Raw genomic sequence first — 26,089 nt, forward strand, 5'->3', positions numbered from 1 at the left:
GCTGGGCCAGTTTTGGGTGCACAGGGGGAGCTGGCCGATGTCTCCCCGCCATGTGAGGGGGTACCTTGCGTTCCCGCCTGAGAGGAATATGAAGGCTATTCCCCTCCCCGACTGTACGGTTAAAAAAGAATAATAATTAATAGGGGAGAGGCAGCAGAACTCCCGTCTGGTTTCCGCGTGGCTGTGGAAGCGCCCCAGCCCCGTTTCGGGGCTTTTTGGCGGTGTTTTTGGAAGGTGGCCGTGGGCTGCGGGGAGGGCTAAGATGGCGGACAGCCCCCGCCCGCCTTGGGGCTGAGGGGGGTGATGGCGGGCGCGGACCCCCCGGGGGGGGGCCGGCAGCCATCTTCATGCGGGGCGACGGGTGAGGGGGGCGGAGGAGGAGGAGGAGGAAGAGGAAGAGGCGCTGCCCGCCCTCGGCGGGTCAGAGCGGGGAAGTCGCCGCCCGAAGATGGCCGCCGCGGCGGGGGACGTGTGCGGCGCCGTGCCGAGGGGCCGCGCCGGGGCCGGGGCTGCGGCGGAGGCGCGGTTCATCAGCAGCGCCAAGGTGAGCCCGGCGGTCCCGGCTGGTCCCCCGCTGCGGGGGTCCCTCCCGTCCCTCACGCTGCGGCAGAGCCAATTTTGTGGGGGAAAAGAGGGTAAATACCCGGCAGCTTCCCCTCAGGCTGGGCGGGGGGCTACCCTCAGCTCACGGGTGGGTTTCGGCTTCGGGTGCGTGCTCTGACCCACGCCTCTCCCTCGGCAGGGGAAAGGCTTGTTCGCCACCAAGAACATCCGCAAAGGTGAAACCGTCTTCGTGGAGAGGCCGGTGGTATCGTCCCAGTTCCTCTGGAACGCCTTGTACAACTACCGAGGTGAGCAGCTGGCGGTGGTGGCATGTCCCCGTCACCTGCCCCGGTGAGGTGACCGCGGGGTCCCGAAGGAGCTGCCCAGTTTTCAAGGAAAGGGTTTGAGTTTGTCTTAGCACCACTGGGAAGGTGGCCCTGCTGCCATTTCTGCCTCTGCGCTAAATGAACCGTTGACAAGTTGAAAACGTTGGGGTCATTTGAGGGATGGTGACTTCCATCAACCCTGGAGGACAGCACCACGTGCCACCATCGGGCACCATCTGCATGGGAACCCCAATTTTTCAGTGGCGTGGGTCCTATCCTGATCTCACCACAGCAGGGTACAGCCTGCAAAGGTGCCAGTGCTCTCTGGAGGCATCAGAACAGAAAACAAGGGTTGTAAGATCAGGATTTTAAACTTTTTTGTCCTACCTAGACCTTGCTGTCTGCTGAGCTCTGCGACGGGTCAGTGACATGGGGATGCTTGCCATCGTGTGGCCCTTAAACAATCCCTAGCGTTACAGGGCAGTAGATGAGGGCTGGGGGGGTTTAAATTGCAGCAGAAATGGTCTTTCCTATGGAGGGAGTGGTAAGAGGCCGGTGCCTCCAGCTCGGAGATGGTCCTCTCTGATGGTGTTGGTACCAGTCGCGCCGTCTTGCCCTGGGCTCTGGCCCCTTTCCTTTTCGAAGGCTGTGGTCTCACTGTGGCATCCATCTGTTTTGTCTCCCCGCAGCCTGCGATCACTGCCTGCGGGCTCTGGAGACGGCAGAGGAAAATGCCCAGCGGCTGCTGGGGAAGAGCTCCCTGGTGCTGCCTCACCCGGAGCAGTGCAGCATCCGGAAAGACCTGCACCAGCAGTGTCCCCGGTGCCAGGTACGGGGCTGCTGGGAGGGACCGTGGTCTTGTTGGGGTCACTGACTCCTTTACAGCATCTAGCCAGGCACTTGCGCTGCCCCGAGATGGGCGTCTTCCTTTCCCTTCTGCATCGCGATGGCTAAAGAGCTGGGGCTCAGATGGTCAGGGAGGGGACACAGCTGGGCCTAGGACCCCCTTTTCCTGCTGCTGTAGCCAATGCTGGGCGCTGTGCCCCTCGCTCTAGGTGATGTACTGCAGCGCTGAATGCAGGCAGGCCGCTTTGGAGCAGTACCACCAGGTCCTCTGCCTTGGCCCATCCCGTGATGACCCCACGCACCCCCTCAACAAGCTGCAGGAGGCATGGAGGTAGGGGACCGACCTGCCTGTTGCTCCATGGGCAGAGGAGGTGGCTCTCCTGGGCTGGGTGACGCTGCCTGGGACCAGGGCTGGCTGAGGACTGTCCTTGCTTTGCATCCCTGCATGGGGTGGCTGGAGGGTGGTGGTGGCCATGGGACACTGCCCAGCTCTATCTGCTGGTTGGGCAGCAGGTGATTTTGTGTTGGCAGTGCAAGGGTTTGGACACATGGCTGAGCAGTTCTTATTTTTCTCCCAGTAAAGAGCTACAAAGCACTGAGCTGCGCATCCCTCGCTCCTGCAATTTTGTAGTGCTCCTGCAGATCTCCACCCTCTGGGAGATCCTCCTCATGGCACCCCTGCGGGCACATAAATTGCTGTCCCTGCTTGCAGATGACAAAATGGGCACAGAGGGGAGAAACAACATCCCTGACCCGGAGGTCATCGCAAACTACAGCACTCGCTGCAATCCTGGGCTTTGCATGGGAGCCAGGCTCTAGTTTAGCAGGATGGTAGGGGATTATTTGTATGCTCAGAGCAGGCAGCTGGGCACAGGCTTCTCCTCGCCCCGGGCGGTGCTGGATCCTCATGCAGCGATACTGCACTGGCCGCTTTGGTGTGACGGATGAGTGCGGGCCTGACCACATGGATGGCAGCTGCCTCTGCCTCCCTCCAGCTTTTTACTTCCATACCAGCACAGATCTGCTCATCTCTTTTCTTCATTCTTATCCCCCAGAAACATGCATTATCCACCGGAGACTTCCAGCATCATGTTGATGGCCCGGATGGTCGCCACCGTCAAACAGGTACGTCTGCAGTTTGGAGCTACAGCTGCCGGTGTGTGGTTTCCTCATCCCGTTGTGGCTGTTGTTCCCAAGGACTGATTTCTTCTGTGTTGACTGGTGAGGTCCTGCTTGAATAGATTTCAGCGTCTAGTGGTCCCTGGTCATGGAGACAGCAGGCAGGAAAGGAGTTTCCTATGTCCTGAGACAGCAGGTCTTTTTTTCTGTACCAAAATAGTCAGAGCCTTTGGCTCTGTTTCTTCATCCTGGCTTTCTCAGCATTTATTCTGAAAATAAACTGCCACCATGCAACTGCTTCTGGTGGTTCTTGATAGCAGGCTGTGTACCTCTGAGCTCAGCGGGGCTTGTCCTCTCCTCCCTCTCTCCTGGCTGGGGAGGAAAGCGGTGTTGGTGCAATGCCTTTGCTTGATTCCTTTGTCAGGCTAAAGACAAGGAGTGGTGGATAAAGACCTTTTCCCAGTTCTGCAATAAGACAGCGAATGAAGAAGAGGAGATTGTGCACAAGCTGCTGGGGGACAAATTTAAGGTAAGAGCCTGGCAGTGCTTGGATGTGTTGAATTCCCGAGCCTGCCCTCAAGCCCACGGGTGCAGGGGCCCTATTACAGCTGGGATGGGAGACACTGGATCCCAGGCTCAAAGTGGGGGCACAAAGCCCCCCATTAGGGGCTGGCTGACCTGACAGAGAGGAAGTGGGTTGCTTAGAGGGCTTTGGGCTTGTGATGCTTCAGTGGGACACGCTGCTCGTTCCTGTGGTGGAGATGCTTCTGCTGTGGGATGGGACAGGGTGATATTTAGCTACTGAGTTGGTGGCTTTTGCTGCTAAAATGAGTGGCTTTTGCTGCAGCCACTGAGGGCAGCAGCCTCCAGCCTTGCGGAGAAGGATGAGGAGCCTGACTCCTGAGCCTTCTAGCCTGTGCTGGGCTCAGCCGTTACCTGGGTCTGACTCCCAGTGGTGTCTCCCCGCCCTGATGGTGTTCCCATGTCCCGCCAGGGCCAGCTGGAGCTGCTGCGGTTGCTCTTCACCGAAGCCCTTTACGATGAACATCTCAGCAGGGTGAGTTGAGCCACCTCCTGACTAGCCCAGGAGCGTGGTGGGACCCTCCGCTTGGCACCAGCCCCCCTGGGTCATGTCTGCCCCGAAGGCCAGGGCTTCCCCTGGAACTCTACCCATTCCTTGCTTCCCCCAAAGCTCCCTGTGGGATTTGAGGCACTTGCAGAGTGGGGTGCTGCCACAGGCTGGCCTGGGCTTAGCTGTTTTCTCATCTCCCTTCTGCAGTGGTTCACTCCAGAAGGCTTTCGATCCCTCTTTGCCCTCGTTGGGACCAATGGCCAAGGCATAGGAACAAGGTAATGGGGCTTTCTGGGTGCTTCTTGCAGGGCAGCAGAGATGTGGCATGGAGGGAATGTACAGTCTGTGAATCCACGCTGGCCTGAGTAATGGCTGGGTTCAGACATAAAAGAGGGGGATGGAGAGGCAAACTTAAAAGCAGTTCTTCATCTTGGCTGTGTCCAGCCCTTTTGCATCACTCTGACAGACCTTGGCCACTCAGAGCCACCGAGTTTAACCCTTAGATACCCCCTGCGAGGTCCCACTGTGTGCTGACAGCACTGCGGGACTGTAACGGTGTCCTTCTGCTTCCTGCCAGCTCTCTGAGCCAGTGGGTGCACGCTTGTGATGCGCTGGATCTCCCCATGCTGCAGCGAGAGGAGCTGGACGCCTTCATCGACCAGCTCTACAAGGACATCGAGAAGGGTGAGGCTCTGAAGTGACCGTGGGCAGTGTCAAGCAGTGCTGTTTGCAGGACCTGGTGGAGTTTCTGCTGCTGGAGACTTCCCAGGATTCAGGGACTAGGAGGGTTTCCTGCTGGGGACTGGGAGATCCCACTTCTCCTGGTCCATGCGAGCCATGCCTGCTGCCTTTGGCTTGCTACGTGGATAGGGCAAGTCCAAGTTTGTGGGCAGGACCACCTGCGGCAGGCTGGGATGGCTGGAGGGCTGATCTGGAGGGATCCTGTGCAGAAAAGTCCCATCTACACTAAATGTTCAAAGACCCATTTCTCACTTTTTTGACTGATGCAGCTGTGTGAGCACAGGGACAGGCCAGGGAGCGCACACTTGAAGTGGGGGGGCAAATCTTCATGTCCTCCATCCCCTCCCAGTGGGGAGGGAAGGGTTCTTTGGAAACCACCCTCCAACACCCGGCCCCCAAAGCAACGCTGGCTGGGTGTGTTCAGCGTTGATGGATGTCCCTTCGTGCTCACGCTGAGCTGCCTGTGTGGAAGAGCCAGAATGGCCCATGCAAAGCTCTAACCCCCTCTGTGTCCTGCAGAGTCAGGAGAGTTCCTCAACTGCGAGGGATCAGGTCTCTACGTGCTCCAGAGCTGCTGTAAGTAACACAAGGACTGGAGGAAAACTGGTGGTGAGGAGGGAGATGTCCTGGGCTAGACTGGCTCACCTCTTCCTAAAAGTCTCTGGAGAAAGGGGTTCATGCTTCCCATCCCTGGGATGGGATGTGACGGGTGCTGCCCTGGGGCCTGGCTGCTCTCTCGGGGTCTCCTGGCATCTCGCCTAGCTATGAAATGGTCAGTCCTGGCTTGGATGGACTTGGATGCGATGTAGTCTCCGGGAGCCACGTATGCAGTTAGCAAAGAGACTGTCTCCAACCTTGTCTGAGCAAAACAGAGCTGAACAAACTGTTAAGGGAGAGAGCCTTTCTTGGCTGGTCCATGGGGACATAGGAGAGGATGTCCCAGCACCCGGAGCTGTCTTCTTTCACCCCTAAGCATTAACGGCAAAGCGGGGACGAGCAAGGCCTGGGGACTGGCTGCTGGGAGAGCTGGGAAAAAGTGCTGCCCTGTGCATCCTTCCCTCAGCACCTCGAGGCAGAGATGCTGCTATGCATCCCTGGGCTTGAACCAGGACGGCTCGCTCTCTCTGAGTGGTTTTTGTGGGTCTAAAGGAGAGCCCTGACCCTGCACCCTGCTCCGGCTGGACCGCATAGTCCCCAGTGTGAGTGAAGAGTGTCATGCTGGTGTCCCCGAGGCAGATGGGATGGCCGCAGCATTGTGCCGCCTTATCCTTAGCCAGGCCGTGGCCCTCCCAGTTGGAGGCACTGGCTCCCACGCACCCGGGCCACACAGAAGGGCAGGCACAAGCCCCGTGGGCTGTGTGGGATCTCTGACCCTGCCTTCCCCTCCCTCTGGAGACACGTCATACCTGCGTCCTGTCTTCCCCGTAGGTAACCACAGCTGCATCCCCAATGCCGAGACATCCTTCCCGGACAACAACTTCCTCCTGCATCTGACGGCTCTGGAGGACATCGAAGCAGGAGAGGTGAGACAGCGGGGTGCGGATGAACCTGGGATGGCATCACGTCTTGGCAGAGGGTCCCTGTGTCCCCTACATCCCCCGCAGACCCCAGCCCCGTACTTCCTGTCTCTTGCGTTGTCCTGGCAGAGGAATTAATGCCTCATCCCCTTTAGGGGCTGCCAGACCTCACGTTCCTGCCTGTCTCTGAGAGGAACCGGTACAAATTGTGCCGCTTTGGGTTCGTGGGAAGTGGCTCTCAGCCCAGTTTCTCTTTGCTCACAGGAAATCTGCATCAGTTATTTAGACTGCTGTCAGAGGGAGCGGAGCAGACACAGCCGCAACAAGATACTCAGGTAGGGGCTGCTCGGAGGAACCTGGGGGGGGACACGGCACCCCTTTGCACCCCCCGCCAGTCAGCCCGGGCTGCATCCCCACCTCGGGGCCCTGTGCATGCCCTGGTGTGTGGCTGTGCACGGGCTGGTGTGTAAGGCGGCATGCTCATGGCAGGGTGTGCACACAGCGTGTGGTGCTTCGAGCTCCTTGCAGTCCCTTCTTATGTGTTGTAGCTGCAGGGACCGAGGATTTGGGCTCCCCCTCTCTCTCTGCAGGCTTGCACCACTCTGCAGTTCAGTCCTGCAGACCCTTGCTGTCCCCACCCACCTTCCTTTTCCTTCCCCACCCTGCAGGGGTAGGGGTTCCTGTGGATGGTCACCATCCCCATGTCCCGTCACCCCCGCAGGGCTGAGAAGTCCCACTCTCCACCCAGACAACCTCCACCCCCCCTGAGCCCAGCATGATCGAGCCCGCAAACTCCTCCAGGTTTAACACAGTTAGCCCCTTCCTGGCTGCTCTGTCCCCGACCCCCTGCCCACCAGCAGCGTTGAGGTTGTGCCTGTCTCAAGGCCGTCACTCTTTCTCCTTCTTCCTTCCCTTCTTCCAGGGAGAACTACTTGTTTACCTGCTCGTGTCCCAAGTGCCTAGCGCAAGCCGACGATGCCGATGTGACGTCGGACGAAGAAGAGGAGGGTGAAGGGGAGACGGATGATGCTGAGCTGGAGGATGAGATGACTGATGTTTGATCCTGGCCCCGGGCAAGAGGAGAAGGGAAGGGACGGGGGATTCCTCCGAGTGGCAGCAGCTTTAATACTAGAAACAGGGTTGTGTTGTGGGGTCGGGTGGGAGGCCGCGTTGCCAGTGGCGGGCGCGGAGGTCTGGCGGAGTGGGGCAGCGGGGGAGCCGGAGGCAGGCCCTGCTCCCGCCTGTCCTTGTTGTGCGCTGTGCGTGTGCATGTGTGTGCGTGCGTCAGGCCGTTCCCGTCCTCCCTGCGAGGACAGGCTGTGAGCCGCTGGCCCCCTGCCGCGTCCCGGTCCCCGGAGGGGCCAGCTGGTGCTTGCAGGGGAGGCTGGGGGAGAGCAGGATCCGGCCAGCCCCTGGGACATCACGATGGTCACCTTGTGGCCACCTGCGAGGCTGCTCTGCCGTGTCTGTGCCGGCTATGGACACGGAGGAGCATGTCCTTTCCTACCCCGCAGGGACGAGGGGAACGCGTGTGCGTGTGTGTACGTGTGTTTGTGCACGAGGGGTACTATTTAATGTCTATATTAGCACTATCTACACACCAAGGAGCTGGGGTCCTTATATATACTCCATTCCATGCCTTGGCTCGGTGAGCAGCAAGGGGCAAAACGATTTTGCAGGTGGGACAGAGACACCTTATGGATGGCTCAGATGCCCGAGTCCCTGCGTCAGCCCTGTCCTTTACGCAATGCAAAGCCCCGTGCAGCGATTGCCAGGCTTTTCGGGGAGGGGGAACAGCCAGGCTGCTGCTAGCCCAGAGCTGCCACGGGCTACGGTGTTGCATAAGCAAAGTCACCATCCAAAACCCAAAAGACATTTTGGGTTTTGCAGAGAGCGAGCCGTCCCTCTGGGCCTCCTGTCTGCGGGCTGCTTCAGGAGCAGGATGCGCCCGAGCGGGAGCCGCCGTGCCTGGGGACGCAGCGTGGTGCTATGTGCTTCCCCGCACTGAGCGGCCCCGCGTGGAGACGTCACCGTTGTCCTCAGTCCCATGCTGCTGGCCACCGATGAGGCCACACCGCTGTGCGTGGTGTCCCTCTCTGTGGACCATGCGGCCAGAGGGAGAAGACGGCTCCAAGCAACGGGCAGGCAGCAGGTTGGGGATGCGCCTGGGGCTTTTTCCTCCCCTCTTGGATTTTGGGGAGCTGTTATCCTGCCACCGCTTCCTTTTTGCCTGCAGCAGCTGGATTGCGGGACCGAGGGCGATGCTGTAGATGGGCACCTCTGACACTACCATCACCGCCAGCCCTGCACCTCGCTGCTTGTCCCCAGCCGTCCCGGGGCCGTGTCCCCTTCAGTGTTCATAATAAACCGAGACTGGTGAGAAGCGGGGCCGTGTTGTTTATACTGGTAAACTGGAGGGTGGTGAGTGCAGAGTCGAGGGTTACGATCCAGGGGCTGGTCCCAGTGGGGACAGGGAGGTCTGGGGATGAGGGAATAGACACCCACTGAGGTCTGGGCTCTGGGTCTGTGACCGGCCTGCCCTTGGGGACAGATGCCGGTGGCAATGCTGTCCCCTGAGGCTGTTTCTGCCCCGCTGCATGACTGATCCACGCTGCACAGGGGTCTGATATGAGCCCTGCCCTGGCTGCAGGAGGCACCTTGGGAAGTTTACTAGGAAAAATGTCATTAGGGGACAAGATTTGTTCCTTCATCCCCTGGCTGATGAAAAAAAGAGAAACTCCCCTTTCTCTAAAACTTGTTCAGACTTCTTTAGCTCAGACAAAAATATACAGATGTTGGGCAAGCCCTGCTAGTACAGACCAGGCCTGTATCTCGTTCTCCCTCCCATCCCTGTCAGACCTCGTCCGTGTAATCCTGCATCCCTCTAAATCAGCAGCACAAATTACCGGTGGTATCTTACACATCGTTAAGATGTTTCTCAGGGAAGTGCTGGCCTGCTCTGGGCCATCACCTCCCTCCCAGAAAGTCACTACAAAGGGTGCTCGGTGCCAGGCTCAAGGTTCCCACTGCGGGTGCCGGTGTTTGCCGTTCAGCCCCGCGCCGGTGGCAGCAGCAGGATTTCCTCGTTGCTGAATCGGGCGAGGCTGGGCGGTGGGATCTCTGGAGCGTGTTGTGGACCCTCTTCTCAAACCTGGTCCCTGGGGCAAGCTTCTGGGATCCACCGAGAAGTCCTCGATCCGCCGCAGCCTCCTGCTGCTACCAGAAGGTCCACGGGGGCTGCATCATTTCGTACGTGGGGATGCTGGTGACGTTGACGGGAATGGAGATGATGGCCCAGGGGAGCCCGTGCTGCTCCAGGGAGCGTCTGATCATGTACCTGGAAGGATAAAGAGGTGACGGGCATGCCCGAGTTGGGAGAGCAGAGCCCAGCCGTGAACATAAACCACAAACCAGCTCAAAGAGAAACTGCGGATGAATTATGACTGAATCCACTAAAAATCTGGTTCGCCAAGCCTGGGTGGGATATGCTGATCACTGGGACTTCCCTGTTTTGTGGGGACAAGGCTGTCGCTTGGCCCTTCCCATGAGAAGTTCCACACCTGGGGAAGAGGAGATGTCTCAAGGCACCTACCCGTCCCTGCCCAGCAGGAAGAGCGCGGGGATGTCGGCTGTCCGCCTGGGGCTGTCCTGGATCATCTCGATGTAGAAGCTGTCGTTATCGTAGGCGTTATCTGCGATGATCACCGCCCGTCCGCCATGCTCCTGGATCACATGCGTCTTCGACAGGAACGAGCAACCCCTGGGCCAGAGCGCGACAAATCTTTGGTGGCCGCAGGCAGATCCTTGGCAGGTATGAAACCTGCAAGTGCCAGAGCTTGCCTGGAAATGCCCAAACCAGGGACTGTCTCCCTGGCCCCGTGCCTCCCCCAAACCCTGCTCCTCTTTGAGTCTGTATTTTAAGTGCAGGCTGCCCCCACTCTGCCACTTCCTCCTAAGAAAAAATAAAATAAAATAGGGCTTTTTCCAACTTAGCGCAGGCTGTTTTCTAAGAGACATGACATTAAATGCTCTGTGGTAGGACCACCCTCACGTTTTCCTCGTATATAAGTCACGGGAAGAAGCCAGAGCTGACCGTAAAATGTGGCCATGGCACTGTCACCCTCTGTGCCGTGGGCAGCTCCCCTCCTGCCCGAGGGTCCCCCCCAAACAGCTCCTGTGATGCCAGACGTACCCCCTCTCCACCAAGGCAATCTGGTCCTGGATGAAGACGCCATTATTCAGCTCTCCGCAGGCTTCGGGGGGATCCGCCGGGACCAGGTGGATCTGGTCGTACCTTGTGTTCTCCAAGAAGGAGACAGGCAGGGGTGAGGAGGGGGGGATCGGGCTGCTTCCCCTCCCCAGCCCCACCGCGGCCGTCCCCGCTGTCCCTGCTCACCCCCATGCAGGATGTGCTTTTGGGGAGATTTAGGGCTCTCAGGTGCAGGGATGCTGGTTGCCCCTTTCCAGCCTCTGCAGAGCAATCCTGACCTCACTCAACAGCTTGCCTAGATTGTGGTGTGACCATGGGGAGGGGAAACTGAGGCACGGCACCGTCCATCCATACAAGTGCTCCTGGGGAACATGTGCAGAGCCAGAAAGCGTCTTTTCCTCCGGTCCTCGATGTTTCCTAGCAGATCTGCTCCTGCATCCCCATCCCGACCCTGGGTTTACTCAGGAAAAGGTCTCACATCTGTAGACCAGTTGGTTTATCTCTGCTGTTCCCCATGGGAGCCCGACCAGCCCTCCTGGGACATGGCTGTGCCTGTCTGAGCCCTTGGAGGAGGAAAGAGTGGGGCATGTGCTCCCTGAACACACGCGGGGCCAAACTCCCCCTCCGAAAGCCTGCTGAGGCCGAAGGCAGGGACCAGCGTGTGCCTCCTTCCTAAGGGAAGGCTCACGGAAGAGCCGTTAGCTCTATTTTTATAAAAGCCTTCAAACCACCAGGCCCCGCAGTGGAGAAATATTAGGACGGAGAGACCCAAGACAAATTGAGTTCTTAATACTTACAAACACGCCACCAAAATCCTTGGCTGGAGTGGCGGTGAAGATGTAGCGGATGTCTCCAGGGCTCAGCACTTGGAAATACAAATATTCGTGGATGCGTAAACCTGGGTGTGCATGGAGAGAGGTGAGAGGCAGAGAAAACGAAAGGGAAAATTCCTGAAAAAAGGGAAAATACCCAGCTACGGCTCCTGAACTGCACCACGCTGAAGGGAATACACCTTTTGGTGATGCCAGCTCCCGGCTGGGCCCCGGGGCCGAGGAGCCAAAAGGCCGGGTTCAGCCTGGGGTGCTGCGAGGGGAGATGCACCAGCACTCAGGAGACGGGGGAAAGGCACCGGGACTGGGGTGCACCAGGGGAAGGGGAAAGTGCGGCTGGACCACGGAGGGGATAGGGGTGACATGCACCCGGACTGGGGTGCAGGGATGGGAAATGCACTTGGACTGAGGCACCCTGAAAAGAAATGCACCCGGGATGGGGCGCTGGGGGGGGGGAAATGCAGTGGGGCCAGGGTGCACCAAGGGGAAATGCGCCTGGATGGGGGTGTGGGAGGGGAAATGCAATGGAGATGGGGTGCAGGGATGGGAAATGCATTCAGATTGGGGTGCAGGGGGTGAAACGCACCCGGATCGCGGTGCACGGAGGGGAAATGCAACGGAGACAGGGTGCAGCGAGGGGACATGCACCTGAATTGCGGTGCACGGAGGGGAAATGCACGCAGATTGGGGTGCAGGAGGGAAAATGCACCCAGAACGAGGTGCTGGGTGGGGAAATGCAATTAGGTCGGGGTGCACCGAGGGGAAATGCACCTGGATCGCGGTGCACGGAGGGGAAATGCACCGGGATCGGGATGTAGGAGGGGAAATGCAATAGGGCCGGCGTGCAGGAGGGGAAATGCACCCGGATCGGGATGTAGGAGGGGAAATGCAATAGGGCCGGCGTGCAGGAGGGGAAATGCACCCGGATCGGGATGTAGGAGGGGAAATGCAGCCAGAACGAGGTGCTGGGTGGCGAAATGCAATTAGGTCGGGGTGCACCGAGGGGAAATGCACTTGGATCGCGGTGCACGGAGGGGAAATGCAATGGGGCCGGGCTGCAGGAGGGGAAATGCACCCAGATTGGGGTGCAGGAGAGGAAATGCAGCCAGAACGAGGTGCTGGGTGGCGAAATGCAATTAGGTCGGGGTGCACCGAGGGGAAATGCACCCGGATCGGGATGCAGGAGAGGAAATGCAATGGGGCCGGCGTGCAGGACGGGAAGTGCACCCGGATCGGGGTGCACCGAGGGGAAAGGCAGCCGGGCCGGGGTGCACGGCGGGGAAAGGCAGCCGGGCTGGGCGGGCCGCTCGCACTCACCGCGGGCCGGGCAGGAGCAGAGGCAGAGGCAGAGCCAGAGCGAGCGGCGGAGCATGGCTGCGCCCAGCGCCGCCAGCCGCCCCGCCCCTCCCTCTCCCGCCCATTGGCGGCGCCCGCGGCACGCGCCTTCCTATTGGTCGGCGCCGCCATCAATCTCCTGAGAGACCAAGGAAGGCCGGCGCGGAGGCCTGCGCGGCCTCGGCTGCGCCTTCGGTCCCTGTCAGCTCGGTGACCCGTCCCGGGGCGGCGGGGCTTCGGTGTCCCCTCGCCGGCCCTGCCAAATAAAGCTCCATCCACCAGCTCTGCTCGCTCCCGGCCGTGTGCCCGCTCCATCCCCTGACAAATAGTGAGCCGCCTTACCGGGCCTCGCTGCCTCTCTATGGCTATTCGGGAAGGAAGGGCACCTCGCTGGGGCCGCTCTCTCCGGCCGTACCATAGAGCGCGGCCGGAAGCGGTCGCCTAGCAACGCGCGCTTCCCCTCCCGCCCCGGGGAAGCTTCTCGGCGGGCGCGGTGCATTGTGGGGTGCGGCCTGTGTGAGGCGGGGGGAGCCGGAGCGAGGAGCGCCGCCGGGATGATGGTGAGTGCCATCCGCCGCCATCCTCGCTGGCGCCGCATCCCGCTGCCCGGGGGCGGCCTGCTCGGCCTCCGCCACCCTCCAGGGGCCCTGTTTGGCGGAGTCGTGGCGGGGCCGGTGCGCTTTCGGGGGAGCGGGGATGGCGGAGGCCGGCCTGCCGTAAAGGCCTGCCGCTACCCGCGGCGTGAGGGGGCACGTCGGGCCCCGGTTCCCGCCGGGTTCCTGGGCCCGGTCGGGAGGGGAGACCGGGTGGGAGCGGTGCGTGCTGGGAGGTGTAGTCGTGCAGCCCGGTGCGTGGCCCTCCCAGAGCCCCGGCCCGCGTCCTCCGCCCCGGCCCCTTGGCTGCGGCCCCCTCAGCCGCACCGCTCAGCTCCTCCCCCGGCTGCGGGTCCCCTTCGACTCCGGCGTTCCCCAGCTCTGAGCCCCGTTGCTGTTGCTCAGGAGCAGGCAGGCTGCGGCACAAGGGCGCTGTGTCTGCCTCTACCCTGATTTTCTCGGGGATGCAAGGGTTTCTTTTCTGTTGAGATTTCTGCTCTGGTCGGTGTGGAAGAACTCGGTACGTTTTCTTCCGCAAGATCTTTACAGGACTTGGGGAGGCTTGGCTGTGACCCTCATACCCCTCTTCTACTCACACATCAGACCCTCAGCACCAGCCTTGCCGCTTTAGCGCGACAGTTGTAATACAATTTTGCTCTCTGCCCGCAGGTGGCTGTTTAAAACTGGGTGCCTCATAAACTTTGGCTGCGTTTTGGACTTTGTTTGAGCTTTGCCTGTAAGGCATGTTTGCTTTCTGAAAAAGGCTGGTGCGCTCTCAGAGCAGTGAGAAACCCTTGTCTGCTGCGGCCACTGATATCCTCTGAGCTGTCTCCAACATGGTTTACTGTCAGGTGTAATCACTTAAATTGTGTTTGTCTGCCACGTTCTCTCTGTGAAAGCATCTTTCAGCAGTTGCCATTCTTGGGGCAGCTTGGACTCTGATTGTGTGACAGGGGACGAGCTGTTGTGCCCATTCTGCTGACCATCTTGCTGGCACTATAATAAAAAATCACTGATCCAGTCACAGCACTCATGCAGTTCCCCGCTGTCTCAGTAATTACTGCACGTACTGTCTTCCAGTCTAGCTTCAAACTCAGAACTTCACTGAACTACGCTGTATGGAGGAAGATGGCTTTCGGGGACAGTTAACGGTGTGGTCCCAGGGCATGCACTGGAGGCAGCTGGGTGAATTCCAGTTACACTGTGGGAGCAGTGGGAGATGGAAAGCAGTTAGCTCATGTGAAGGCAGAGGAATTTTAAGGAGGCTGCAGGTTTTGGTCTTGGCCTTTTTGTGTGATGGGCTGTGTGAGGAGTTAGGTCCAGGTTGTCCGCAGGCTGTTGGGATTGGAGTAACGGCTCTGCTGTGGGTTCTCTCTGCAGCCAACACCGGTTATCCTGCTGAAGGAGGGGACGGACACCTCGCAGGGGATCCCCCAGCTCGTCAGCAATATCAATGCCTGCCAGGTTATTGCAGAAGCTGTGCGCACTACCCTGGGACCTCGGGGCATGGACAAGCTCATTGTGGATGACCGGGGTAAGCACTGGGCAGTGGCCTCTCACAGCCGTGTAGAAAAGTGACTTGGAAATAATCTCCAAGTGCAGATATTTATTCATATCTTCATATCAATTAAAACCAGCATCTGCATATATGCAGACTTCAGCTTCCTCACCCCATACTGAACTTAACTCTCGCAGTAGAGGTTCAGCTTCTGTCTCGATGTTCAGTTTAACACCTTGACTCTGGCCTCCGCTGTTGAAGAGAAGATAATTGTCAGACCTACCTGAGGAACCTGTTTGCTGCTTACTAGCCTGAGTTAAGGCAGCTGTGGTCTTTGTTGTGAGGTTGGGTAGATCCAGGGTTAGTGGGACTCGATATGAGAAGGTCCGTACCAGAAAGGAGAAACAGTGTGTCTTGAACCTGGGCTTCAGCCATCCCTGACCATCTCTATTTATTTGTTAAACGAGGCTCATAATTTGTGTGGAGTTAATCAGCACTTGCTGTGGCTGAGCGTGAGGTCAGTGGATGTTACTGCGTTTATTTTTTTTGTGGTGTGATTTAGGGATGAGACTTCCCCCCACCCCTGCCTCTGAAAAGCCTTGTATGAAGTCACCAAACAAATGTATTGTTTGTCATTTTTTATTGCTGGTACTGAAGGGTGGGGTGGAAGGTCTTAGTATTGTAAATAGTTTTTACAAATAGGAACTATAATAACTTTAATTAAAAGGATAATTGGATTTAAATTTACCTAGTAACTACTGTGATTGATTTCTAGTCTCTTTCTTCATGTTTGTGTCAGACTAGAATATCTGGTTTTATCCATCTGGGGGGGCTATTGCAAAGCAAGAGGGAAATGAATTCAAAGCCCCTATTAATTAACTCTTCACACAAGAGTTGTTCTGTACTCAGACTAAATTCACTTAAATCTGCTCCAAAAATGGACTAAAAAGATGCTGTTGATACAGAATGGAGGCACCTGCCGAGACACCCTCTGTGAAACAGCTGTTCTGGGCTCCCCGTCTCCGTAGGGGTGACCCCTTCACTTTCCCTTTCAACCAATTTATAGTTGTGTATCTGGCTGTAGGAGTGTGTTAAAATATCGTGGTGATCGCATCTCAAATCACATAGGAGAAAAAAAACCCAGTCATTTGGCTGAAGAAAAATGACTTTCAAGTGGAAATTTGGGATGAGAGCCTGTGGTTGTTTAGACATGACAGAATTCACAATGGTGCAGGACCAGGGCTTGATTGGGGAACGCTGTAGCGTAAGAACAGGTTGGGGACGTGTTTGACTTGAAAGGTGAACTGGTGAAGCACAGTGAGACTGGCTGGTCTGAAGTTCCTGTTGTATTAACGTCTCTCTGAGGTCTGAAAAGCTCCCTTGGGTGTTGGGGTGCCCTTTCAGAGTGACCAGGGCTTTACTCACAGCAGTCGAGCTTGACTTCTTTTTGTACATCAATCCTAGGCAAAGCCACTATCTCTAATGATGGTGCCACCATCCTGAAGCTCCTTGACGTTGTCCATCCGGCTGCGAAGACGTTAGTGGACATCGCCAAATCTCAAGATGCAGAGGTAGGAGGGTAGCCTGGCTGCGCTCAGAAGCATAACGTGCAGCAGCAAGCTCGCTCCCATCAGCGGTTGTGTGGACTTTGTGTTAACAGGTGGGAATTGCTCATGGAGTGCTGGCATTTATTCTGGTTTCTTTATGGATGCCTTCTCTTTTGTGATCGCTTTCAAAGCTTTTAGACTGTTTCAGCCACATCTGATGGGTGGTTTGGAAACTTCAAAGATACAAAGTTCACATTTCATGAACGTAGGTGACTGGGAAAGGAGACTTCGCCCTCAAACGGGATGTAGTCTGAACCTAGCCCTTAATCACTAAAGAATCCAGATGCATATCTGTGAGCAGAGAAAACTATGAAATCTGATTTCCTGTGGAAGCCCTTGCGTGATTTTGAAGCTGCCGTCACAGCGGCTCTGCAGTGTATGGATGACACAGAGTGTTTCCTCTCCGTGCAGGTTGGTGATGGTACCACATCTGTAACTCTGCTCGCTGCTGAGTTCCTGAAACAAGTGAAGCCCTACGTGGAGGAAGGCCTCCATCCTCAAATCATCATCCGTGCCTTCCGCACAGCAACGCAGCTGGTAAGGCAGTGAGTGCTGCTTATAGCCGAGGGAAGGCTTGGCTGCTGCTGCAGATCTGAGGGGTGTATGTATGAGAGTGTCTGGGGAGAAGAGTTCTGTGCCAAAAAGGAGAAATAACACGCTTCCAGGCAAAAGTCAGTAATGAATGGGTGTGGGGGGTGACAGTAGCGATCTCATGATGTCTTACTGCAAACATCAGCTGCCTTTTCTGGTGTCAGTGAGCTGTTATTACCAGCTAGTACCTCTTAAGCGCTATTGCTTCGTTTTTGTTCCAAGGAAGAGTAAGTGGGAAAATTCATTTCCCATTCTCCTGATTGCTGTTACTCCTTGGTAAACCTTGCATCTCATGAAGGACACCAGTCCCGTTAACCTGAACCTTATCTGGAGGTTAACTCCTTTGAAAGCCCTTTGGTTTCCCAGATCTCTGCTGAAAACAGTGGAGCAGCTCTGAGCCTCTTCCCGATCCTCTTAAAGTTAGGTTCGTGTGTTTCTTAGAATTACTGTGCTGGAAGGGGTGGAATAGCTTAACTGCTTGGAACTTCAGTGACGCTGAAGTAGGGAATAAAAGGTAACATAAAATACAAAGAGAAGAGTTGGAGGTCTGATCAGCTTACGAGCATGAATCATTCATCCAGCTGTTGGCTTGTGTTTTGACAGGCTGTAAACAAGATCAAAGACATTGCTGTTGCAGTGAAGAAAGAAGATAAAGAGTAAGTTTCCCTTACAGATGACCTGGTTGTGTAGCTGGGCTTCAGTTTGCTAGTGTGAGGGCGTTTCTGACTTCTGCTGTGGCTCTGGTGGAGGTCTCGAGGTCAGGCCGAACTGCTGTGGCCCCACACCTGGGTTATTCTTGAGCCTTCGGAGTTTCCTGCTCCTCCGGGGGAGATGCTGTGCTCTCACTTGGGCTGCAGCAAAGTATGTAGGCCAGTGTCTTCCAGTGCACGTGGAGGAAGCTAGGTACCAAAATAAGTGGCCTGATTTCTTTTTTCCAGTGGTGGTGGAGACTTGCAGCTTTTGCTGCAATCAGTGGCAGTGTTAAATGCTCAGCGCTTCTCTGAAAATCAGATCCCTTTTTAGCTGTTGAATACATGAAGGTAGATAGCTAACAGCAGTAAGGAAATGATCCCTTCAAATGAGGTGAGAATACTAGAGTTCGCTTTCTCCCTGAATTTTAAGCTCTTGTCTGCTTGATCTGGCCTTACCTAATACCTGCAGCAGAACTTCAAGTTGAACTGTGTAACCATCTTCAATAAACCGAAAGGAGTTGTATCCTTTCTGCTGTCCCGTGGTGCAAAATACAGTAGTTCTCATGGTCAGCAGTAGCTTGGGTGATAGAGCCTGGGAGTTGGATCCGTATTTCCCTGCTGTCCCTTGTATCATGCACTCTGTTATAGCATACATTACCTGAGTTAATACTTTAGAGATTGTGCCACCTTTAGGGGGTTTCAGGAACTTCTTCCTGCCTTTGGGTGAAGGAGAGGATGCTGAGCCCTGCTTTTTTGCTCAGGCTTCTGGTGTCTAAAATCCAACCGACCTGGTCAGTGCTAGTCTGATGCTCGGGCTCTACAAGGGAGCATTGTGCTGTGACATCTGTGTGCCTTGCTTTCCCCGTCGGTAGAAGGGAGCTGATCTTTTCCTCTATCAGCATGGATTAATCACGCCATACATGGTGTTTTGTGAGCTCGTGAAAATCGGCAAGTGAACAAGACCTTGTTTTTTCTTTCTTTCTTTCTTTCAGTGAGCAGAGAAGCCTGCTGGAGAAGTGTGCAGCCACAGCCCTGAGCTCTAAGCTGATCTCTCAGAGCAAGGAGTTTTTCTCCAAGATGGTCGTAGATGCTGTCATGATGTTAGACGACTTACTACAACTCAAAATGATTGGAATAAAGAAGGTGCAAGGAGGTGCTTTGGAAGTAAGTTCTGTCGGAGCCTGTCCTGAAAGGATAGGAGACAGCGATCACGGCTCCGTTGATGGGTTGACTCTAGCAGAAATGCAGCCCAGCTTGATAAGGCCTGTTGGGGAATTACCAAAGCAAACCAAAGCTGTTGAAAAAGCTTAGTGAGTAGGGCTGGATTTCTTTTCTCTAGGTAGAGAATCTGTTTTGTTAAGCCAGATACACTCTTATCTTGCTGCCCTCTGCAGCAAATGTTGTTACTGATACAAATTCCATTTATATCTCTGCAAATAATGAAATATTTTTGTGGGAAGTCTTTGTTGCTTCTGGAACCAAAAGCCATACAGTCCTGGTTGTATGCACGAGTACCAGGTTGGGAAAAATGTGAAGAAAACGTTGTGAAGGAGCTGATCTAGTGGTGGGCAGGGCAGATGGGCTGTGTGGTTTATACCACACTGCTGGAATACCTGTCGTGTACGGGACTGCACCCGGTATGGGGCAGGGAGTTGTTCTTGGGCTGTGGGACAGCTGGTGTGTCCGTGCTCTCTCCTGCCTGTATCCTGGGTAGGTTTGGCCCGTCGCTTGGGACCCTTCTGCTGAAAAGTAAAGCCCTCCACAGTCTCTGTGAATTATTATTCTGTGGCTGTTACTGTCTGTAAACACTCTGCATGAGCGTTTTCATTGAGAAGAGACATAATTACCCCATTATCTTGCTCAGACAACAAATTTAGTGAATTAGGAATGTTTCAGCATCTGTTTTTGTGGTGTCTGGGCCTGCTGGTATTGTGAGGCTTGCAGAAATTGGTCTCCTGGGGAGGGTGGTGTCTCCCATTCTGGATAAAAGCGGCTCTCCCTACTCCGTATTGTTTGGCCTTTGTATTCTTCTGTCAGACTCCTTGGAGACCTGTATGAGGATGGGGCAAATAATTTAGCGCACTCCTTTTCAGGGTTGGCTTGTGAGAGATCCTGGGTCATCTCACCCTGTCAGCTAGAGCAGAGAAAATCTGTGCTTGTCCTAGCTTAGGAGGGACAAGGACCTTCTGGGCTTCAGTGGCTGGGCAGAGCCAAGTCTGCAGTGCATGGTTAAATACTCACGGAGTAGGAGATCTAGATGCTGATTTCTCTCCCAGCCATGAAGTCAGGATCACTTCAGGGGGCAGTGTTGGGCAGGGCAGTCCTGCTGCAAAACAATCCCAGAGGTGGTGATGGAGCTTGGAAAAACAAACCAGGGCAACAAAACCCCTGCCTGTGGGGCTGTGGATGAGAAGTATCTATCTTCAAAGGGTAGAAATGGGAAAGACATCAGAGAGAGCAGATTGCTCCATCCCTTGATCTTCAGATTGTATAGAGCGTCGTTTGCTGTGGTGTCTTGAGGGGTAGAAAGGAAGTGATAGAAGCTGGTTTTGTGAACAGAGAGAAGAAAATATTTGCTGCTTATTTTCTCTAAAAGTGGGTTAATCAAAGGAGACAGCTGTTGGTGAGCGCTTTGTAAATGAGGACTCTGAAAGCAGGGAGTTTCCTGTGGGAGTTATTAACCCTGTTGAGAAAACCTTGGGAAGCTGAGCCTAACACAAATCCCTGTCTTCAAGGACTCTCAGCTGGTGGCCGGAGTTGCCTTTAAGAAGACATTCTCTTACGCTGGGTTTGAAATGCAACCCAAGAAGTATCAGTCTCCCAAGATTGCCTTGCTGAATGTGGAGCTGGAGCTCAAAGCCGAGAAGGACAATGCTGAAGTCAGAGTAAACACGGTGGAGGTAAGAGCCGAAAGGGGAGCCTCTCCCGCTTCCTGATGCCCACAAGATGTTGTGGCTGCTTGAGAGCCAGTGGCATAAATGGGATTGCCTTCTGTATGTCCTTCCTCCCCTGAAAATACCCGGGTATGGCAGACTTTGAATTACAGCAGGTTTAGGGCATGTTTCTGTTCAGTCATGGTGCCTCAGCCATGCCATGATAAGTCACCAGCTGTGTGGTGACTTCTTTACACCTAAAAAGTGGCCTTCCAGGGGAAGCTTATTAAGCAGTGCTTTAAATGCTGGAAAAACCTCTTTGTATTTAAGCAAACGAGGTAGCCATTTGGACAGTAGTTCTCTTTCTGTCTTGTTAAAACACCTTTGTGAAACACGGTCATTCTCTGACACCTTCTTGGAAAGTACCACAATGTTGCATACGTTTGGTTCCTGCATAATTGTGGTATCTAAAGATCTCCGGGCGCTTTGCTTTGGGGTCTTGGCCCCACTGTGATCTTAGTAATTGTTTCCTTAAAGTTCCCCTCTCTGCCGTCGTGAACACGATGGTCTTTTCTGTTGCAGTTGGCTGCTGTGTGTGGTGTTGCTGTGGGCTGTTGTAAGCTTTCCCAGCTGTCTGTGGCTGTGTTTCGCTGACAGCTAGAGCACAACAGGTTTGTGAAGCCTCAGCACACTGGTAGAGCATGAGGTTTCTCAGGATCTGTGTTTTTCCTCTGTGAGAGATACTGTAAGTCTCTCCACCCCAACATCCATGCACAGTTCTGTAAACACCTCTCAGACATCAGTCTAATCCCTTCTTCCTCCTTGTGCTCTCTCTCTTGAGCTGTCGCTGCCTCACTGTCAGTTCATCCAGCCCCTTTATTGACTCAGTTCTGCTGCTGGAAGCGTTTTAACAGACATGGCTCTTTGGCATAAAATGGAGTGACCTAAAATCACCTATGAGTCTTGGAAAGCAGTTGTCTGCCAGCGCTGCAGCGTCACTGCTGCCTTGTGTTTTAGAAGAGCTCTTCCTTTGCAGGCGCTGTGGGATGGCGTTTGCGACCCTTTGTAATGCGAGTGCTTGTCCCTTTCTCTCTCGTCCCTCCTAGGATTACCAGGCCATTGTGGATGCTGAGTGGAACATCTTGTATGACAAGCTAGACAAAATCCACAAGTCGGGAGCCAAAGTTGTCCTGTCCAAACTTCCTATCGGTGATGTGGCTACTCAGTACTTTGCGGATAGAGACATGTTTTGTGCTGGCCGTGTCCCAGAAGAAGACCTCAAGCGAACTATGATGGTGAGCTGCCTTGTTTCAGAATAAAGACTTTTGATTTAGTTTTAACAGTGCTGAGCTGGTCATTCTCAAAACAGGGCAGCAATCGGTGACGGAACACGCTGTTCCTTACAAAGATTTAAAATTAAAATCACGGGGTTTTTTTGCCAATGTGGTTATTAGGTAAAGTTGCCATATACTGACAAAACTATTCCTTGATGGAATGAATAATCGCACTCTAATTGCATCTGCACTGCTTTTTGTTTCTCTGATGCTGTTACATATTAGGGTCTGTACATTGCATTGGTAGAGGTTTATTTTCCCTAGTTCTTGCCTGTTCCATCGTGAGTGGTTTTTTTTCCTAAGCTTTCTTTGTGTAGCTGCTGGACTCTACATCCTGTGAGTCAGCACTTAGAAGAAGCATAATCTTACTTTGCTGTTGAGGATTGTTTCTGATGTTGGTAGCCTGCCTAGATGCATGAGATGGGAGGAAAGTAGAAGGGTTTTTTCCTGAATCTGGCCTGCCGGGTGGTTTCGCATCATCCACTCTGAAGAGCGGGAGCCTGCTGGGCAAATTCGTCTTGTTTGTCAGGGTTGGTAATGCTGTGCTTTATCTCCTTTCCGTGCAGGCCTGCGGTGGTTCCATTCAGACTAGTGTCAATGCCCTGTCGGATGATGTTCTGGGCCGATGCGAACTCTTTGAGGAGACTCAGATTGGAGGAGAGAGGTAAAGACAACAGCTGTGAACCTGTAGTCCTGTGTAAGCACTCTAATGTTAGTTTGAAAAGTTAGGGTCTGAGCATTAGCAGGTTTGAGCATCTCTCGCGGTGCTGGTGTGAAAACAAGATTGTGTTATTGCTGGTCTTTATGAGGCTGAGGGAGGGGGCAGGAGTAAGTTTTAATCTAAATCTTACCTCTTTTATATGCTTTTAAAAATATGCATTTATTCCCCAATGCCTTGTAGAAAGCATAGTGGTATTCTTTCATTCGTAACTTAAAAGCAGCGCCTTTTGGGGTTGATTGTGACACTCATCTGATATCCCACAGCGACACTTTGCTATCAGCGCAAGTGAAGCCGGGTACTACATAATGGGCTTCTTTCCGTCTCTAGAGAAGTCCTCTTTGGGGCTGTCTGCTAACATCTGCTCTGTTCCTGCCAAGTGAAAATGAGAGCACCGGTTTAGTGCCAAGCCCTAGCAACAGGAAGAGAGTGGATCTTCCTGGGTCAGCTTGCATTTCACTTGTCCTCTGCCTGGCTCTGCTCCTCCGTAGCTCCAGATCTGATGGGGCACTGCGTAGGGTGAAACAGCTTCAGTCACGCGTCTGGCTTGTAAAGAACTTCTCGGTTCCCATACCGTCACATCGGTGCAAAGCCCCTTCAGCAGCAGCACTGCTTCTCCGTCACTTTAACCTTTCTTGTGTTGTGCCATTGGCAGGTATAACTTCTTCACAGGCTGCCCGAAGGCAAAGACTTGCACGATAATCCTGCGAGGGGGTGCGGAGCAGTTCATGGAAGAGACGGAACGGTCCCTGCACGATGCCATCATGATAGTCAGGAGAGCAATCAAGGTAAGGACCAGTGGAGATACCTCCCTGCTGGGTTGGCATTGGGGTTGTCGATTGGGCCTGGCACAGCTGTAACTCCTTCTAGGAACCTTTTCACACACCAGCATTTGGCTGAGGTCTCTGTGGAGAGACTGGGAGCTCTCAGCTGGTAGAGTGGAGCGCGCAGACGGGCAGCATCTGATTGATTAACTCAAGTGCTGTTCCGTGGCCAAAGCAGCGTTGTTCTCTGCAGTGTTGCCAACTGCTTTTCAGGCACGCCTGGCTTTTGCCTTCTCTTCAGTACAGTCGTAACTTGTGCTTGCTGGGTTGTGGTGTGTTCTGTAAACACCTCCATCCTAAACGGAACACGAGATTTTGGGTGCGTCGGGTAGATCTTCCATAGCTTTGAATAGCAGGGTTGATCTCATGTGCGTGTCAGCGCCTGCTAAAGCCACTTGTTCCCTCTCTTGGTGACCAGTCTGAGGGATAACTGGCTGTGAAGGTAGGCTGGGAGCACCAAGAGAGAAGCCTGAGGCATGTGTGAACGTGAGCTCTGCTTGTGGAGATGCTGGTCCTGTGTGATAGATGCTGCCTAGCTGTGGGTGTTTCTGGGTTATGCATAATAACGTGTTAATGTGGTGTTTTCTGGTTAAAAACAGCTTTGAGGCTGAGTGCCCTGAGGGGATGGGAAGAAGCTTGTCAAGATTTTTTTGAACTGTTTTGCTTTTAGAAAGAACATCCTGATCTCCCTACTGAAACAAATAGGGAGGGCGAAAAAATAGCAGAACTTGGCTGCGAAGTGCTGCTGCAAATATCTTTAATTTTGAATGCTTTACTAAAGTGAGGGAAACTTGCCCAGCACAAGGGAGCTGTGGTCTGCCATCCCTCCCCTGGTACAGCGTCCCCAAACCACTCCTTTATCTTGTGCACAGCTGGAAAGAGCTGCCGGTAGCTGCCACTGGAGGTTCTTGGCCTGTGTCTGAAGCTCCCAGCAAAGCTGGCAGGCGCTCCCAGGGCTGGCAGCAGCCTGGGCTATAGATTCCCCTGGGCCTGGTGTGTCTGCATCACCCTGACGTGCAACACTTGCAGGAAAGGAGGCTTTCCTGCTCTCCCCATTCCCGGAACGAGAGTGAGAGTTTCCCCTCTTCTTTCAGAACGACTCAGTTGTTGCCGGCGGCGGTGCAATAGAGATGGAGCTTTCCAAATACCTCCGGGACTATTCCAGGACCATTCCAGGCAAGCAGCAGCTGCTGATAGGTGCTTACGCGAAAGCCCTCGAGATCATTCCCCGCCAGCTCTGCGACAACGCTGGCTTTGATGCCACCAACATACTGAACAAGCTCCGAGCCAAGCACGCGCAGGTGGGTGCCCACCTTTGAACCCAGGGCTGTTAGGGACAACCAGCAGTGTGTGTGATTTCTTTCTTTCCTTTTTTCCCCCCCTCCCCTTGAGCCTGACTGATCCGGTGTAGTTCAGCTAAGCCCACGTTAGGCTTGCGTCCTCTTTGATTAAATGCAGTGTTTTGGTTTCAGATCAAGTGTGGGCTTGGTGCAGGTTTCTATAAAAGGAAATGATCTGTTTTCCCTTTGATCACAGTTGTCGGGTGACTTCTAGAGCTGGGAGTCTTGATTTGCTTTTTAAAAATGCATCATTTGTCAGGAGGGGAGGCTTCTATATTAAACATTGAAGTAATTAGAGTATAGAAATTGGCCGAGCCCCGTGTTTTCCAGAGGAGCTGCAGACTGAAGGTCCTGATCGCTCGCGATCATTTCAGGCCTTGCGGAGCGTGCGCGCGCAGTCCTAACTCGGGCAGTTCGAGGTTGCCCCTTTGTTTCTCTCGGAAGCAGCTGCAGCTTTGTGGGGTCACTCCCGCCACGTTTCATCCTGCTGATGATTGTGGGGTTAGGGGGAATGCCCCGAAATGAGCGCCTGTATCTTGGGCCACAAAAACTGGGGCTGTGGGAAAGGGGGAGAGACAGCAGTGGAGTACAAGTCAGTCCTGCAAATCTTCTACAGCTTCCTTCTCAAGTGGAGCACACCTCCTGTTTTATGAGGCTTCGCTCGCACTGTTTGCTGACAATAAAGGCTTTTTGTTTTTTGTTTTCTTCGTGTTTCCCTCAAATATTCTTCCTTCATACAGCAGGGTCCAGTCTCTGCCTCTCCCTGAATGTTCACGTCTTTGCTTCCCAGCGCACTGGCCCCGAAGTCCTGACCAGCCCAATAACAAGACTCTCTTCCCTCTTCTCTCCCACCAGGGAGGTATGTGGTACGGCGTGGACGTGAACAACGAAGACATCGCCGATAACTTCGAGGCCTGCGTGTGGGAGCCGGCCATCGTGCGCATCAACGCGCTGACGGCAGCCTCCGAGGCCGCCTGCCTCATCGTCTCTGTGGACGAAACCATCAAGAACCCCCGCTCCACCGTGGACGCTGCGCCCAGCGGACGGGGCCGGGGGCGAGGCAGACCCCACAACCACTGAGACCCCGCTCCCCCTCGGCGTCCTGATGGGGGCTGGCGCTCTCCTCCGATGTCCAAAGTGAAAAAGCATTGATTTCTAGCTTAATTAACGGGCTGTTTACCAGATGGTCATTTTGAGGGCTTACAGGCAACCACTGGCCTTGTTTAATTAGAGTCAAATCTTGGCCTCGGCAGCGGCAACCTCCCGTGAGATGCCCTGCCCCGACATTTCCTACGCAGCACTGATCCCCTTAGGCTCGCCTCGGCCTTCCGCTTGGAAGCCGCGCTGAGCGGAGCCCTCTTCAACGCTGGCAGGTAGTGCAGCGAGTGTGGGGTTTGTTCGTATTTATACTCTTTTTTTTTTTTTTCTTTCTGCTGGAGGTTTTGAACCCAGGCTCAAACACAATAAAAAGATGACCTTG

The 26,089-nt window shown here is 54.6% G+C and overlaps 3 protein-coding genes across 4 annotated transcripts; 2 read left to right on the forward strand and 1 right to left on the reverse strand.

Moving 5' to 3' along the window:
• Positions 1-392: 392 nt before the first annotated feature.
• Positions 393-8,567, forward strand: SMYD5 (SMYD family member 5). The gene is made up of 13 exons (XM_072861131.1): positions 393-544; positions 743-851; positions 1,559-1,698; positions 1,925-2,046; positions 2,771-2,840; positions 3,259-3,363; positions 3,829-3,891; positions 4,114-4,184; positions 4,484-4,590; positions 5,167-5,223; positions 6,076-6,170; positions 6,429-6,499; positions 7,087-8,567. The coding sequence occupies exons 1-13, from the start codon at positions 449-451 to the stop codon at positions 7,223-7,225; spliced, it is 1,245 nt and encodes a 414-aa protein (XP_072717232.1). The 5' UTR covers positions 393-448; the 3' UTR covers positions 7,226-8,567.
• Positions 8,568-8,923: 356 nt separating this feature from the next.
• Positions 8,924-13,152, reverse strand: PRADC1 (protease associated domain containing 1). 2 transcript variants are annotated; one of them, XM_072861132.1, is made up of 5 exons: positions 12,882-13,152; positions 11,172-11,272; positions 10,357-10,466; positions 9,757-9,924; positions 8,924-9,501 (listed from the first exon to the last, which is right to left on the reverse strand). In XM_072861132.1, the coding sequence occupies exons 1-5, from the start codon at positions 13,135-13,137 to the stop codon at positions 9,381-9,383; spliced, it is 756 nt and encodes a 251-aa protein (XP_072717233.1). In that variant the 5' UTR covers positions 13,138-13,152; the 3' UTR covers positions 8,924-9,380. The 2 variants fall into 2 exon arrangements, with proteins under 2 accessions (XP_072717233.1, XP_072717234.1); XM_072861133.1 differs by lacking the exon at positions 12,882-13,152 and adding an exon at positions 12,522-12,613 and having other exon boundaries at positions 8,933-9,501.
• Positions 12,971-26,089, forward strand: CCT7 (chaperonin containing TCP1 subunit 7). Its single transcript, XM_072861130.1, has 12 exons — positions 12,971-13,099; positions 14,513-14,666; positions 16,095-16,201; positions 16,649-16,774; positions 17,432-17,484; positions 18,513-18,684; positions 20,256-20,420; positions 21,500-21,688; positions 22,294-22,391; positions 23,101-23,233; positions 24,364-24,570; positions 25,465-26,089. Exons 1-12 carry the CDS (start codon positions 13,094-13,096, stop codon positions 25,687-25,689), a joined length of 1,635 nt encoding a protein of 544 aa, XP_072717231.1. The 5' UTR covers positions 12,971-13,093; the 3' UTR covers positions 25,690-26,089.

Source organism: Ciconia boyciana, chromosome 5, assembly GCF_034638445.1.
Source record: "Ciconia boyciana chromosome 5, ASM3463844v1, whole genome shotgun sequence".
Lineage (NCBI taxonomy): Eukaryota > Metazoa > Chordata > Aves > Ciconiiformes > Ciconiidae > Ciconia > Ciconia boyciana.

Coding starts and splice junctions, on each gene's coding strand:
- SMYD5 (XM_072861131.1), top strand. CDS start 449: ATGGCCGCCGCGGCGGGGGACGTGTGCGGCGCCGTGCCGAGGGGCCGC. Junction 2,047..2,770: donor AAGCTGCAGGAGGCATGGAG/GTAGGGGACCGA, acceptor CTTATCCCCCAG/AAACATGCATTATCCACCGG. Junction 3,364..3,828: donor TGCTGGGGGACAAATTTAAG/GTAAGAGCCTGG, acceptor ATGTCCCGCCAG/GGCCAGCTGGAGCTGCTGCG.
- CCT7 (XM_072861130.1), top strand. Junction 16,775..17,431: donor TCCGCACAGCAACGCAGCTG/GTAAGGCAGTGA, acceptor GTGTTTTGACAG/GCTGTAAACAAGATCAAAGA. Junction 23,234..24,363: donor TAGTCAGGAGAGCAATCAAG/GTAAGGACCAGT, acceptor CTCTTCTTTCAG/AACGACTCAGTTGTTGCCGG.
- PRADC1 (XM_072861132.1), bottom strand. CDS start 13,137: ATGCGGCGCCAGCGAGGATGGCGGCGGATGGCACTCACCATCATCCCG. Junction 9,925..10,356: donor ATTGCCTTGGTGGAGAGGGG/GTACGTCTGGCA, acceptor GCTCTGGCCCAG/GGGTTGCTCGTTCCTGTCGA. Junction 9,502..9,756: donor TTCCTGCTGGGCAGGGACGG/GTAGGTGCCTTG, acceptor TTATCCTTCCAG/GTACATGATCAGACGCTCCC.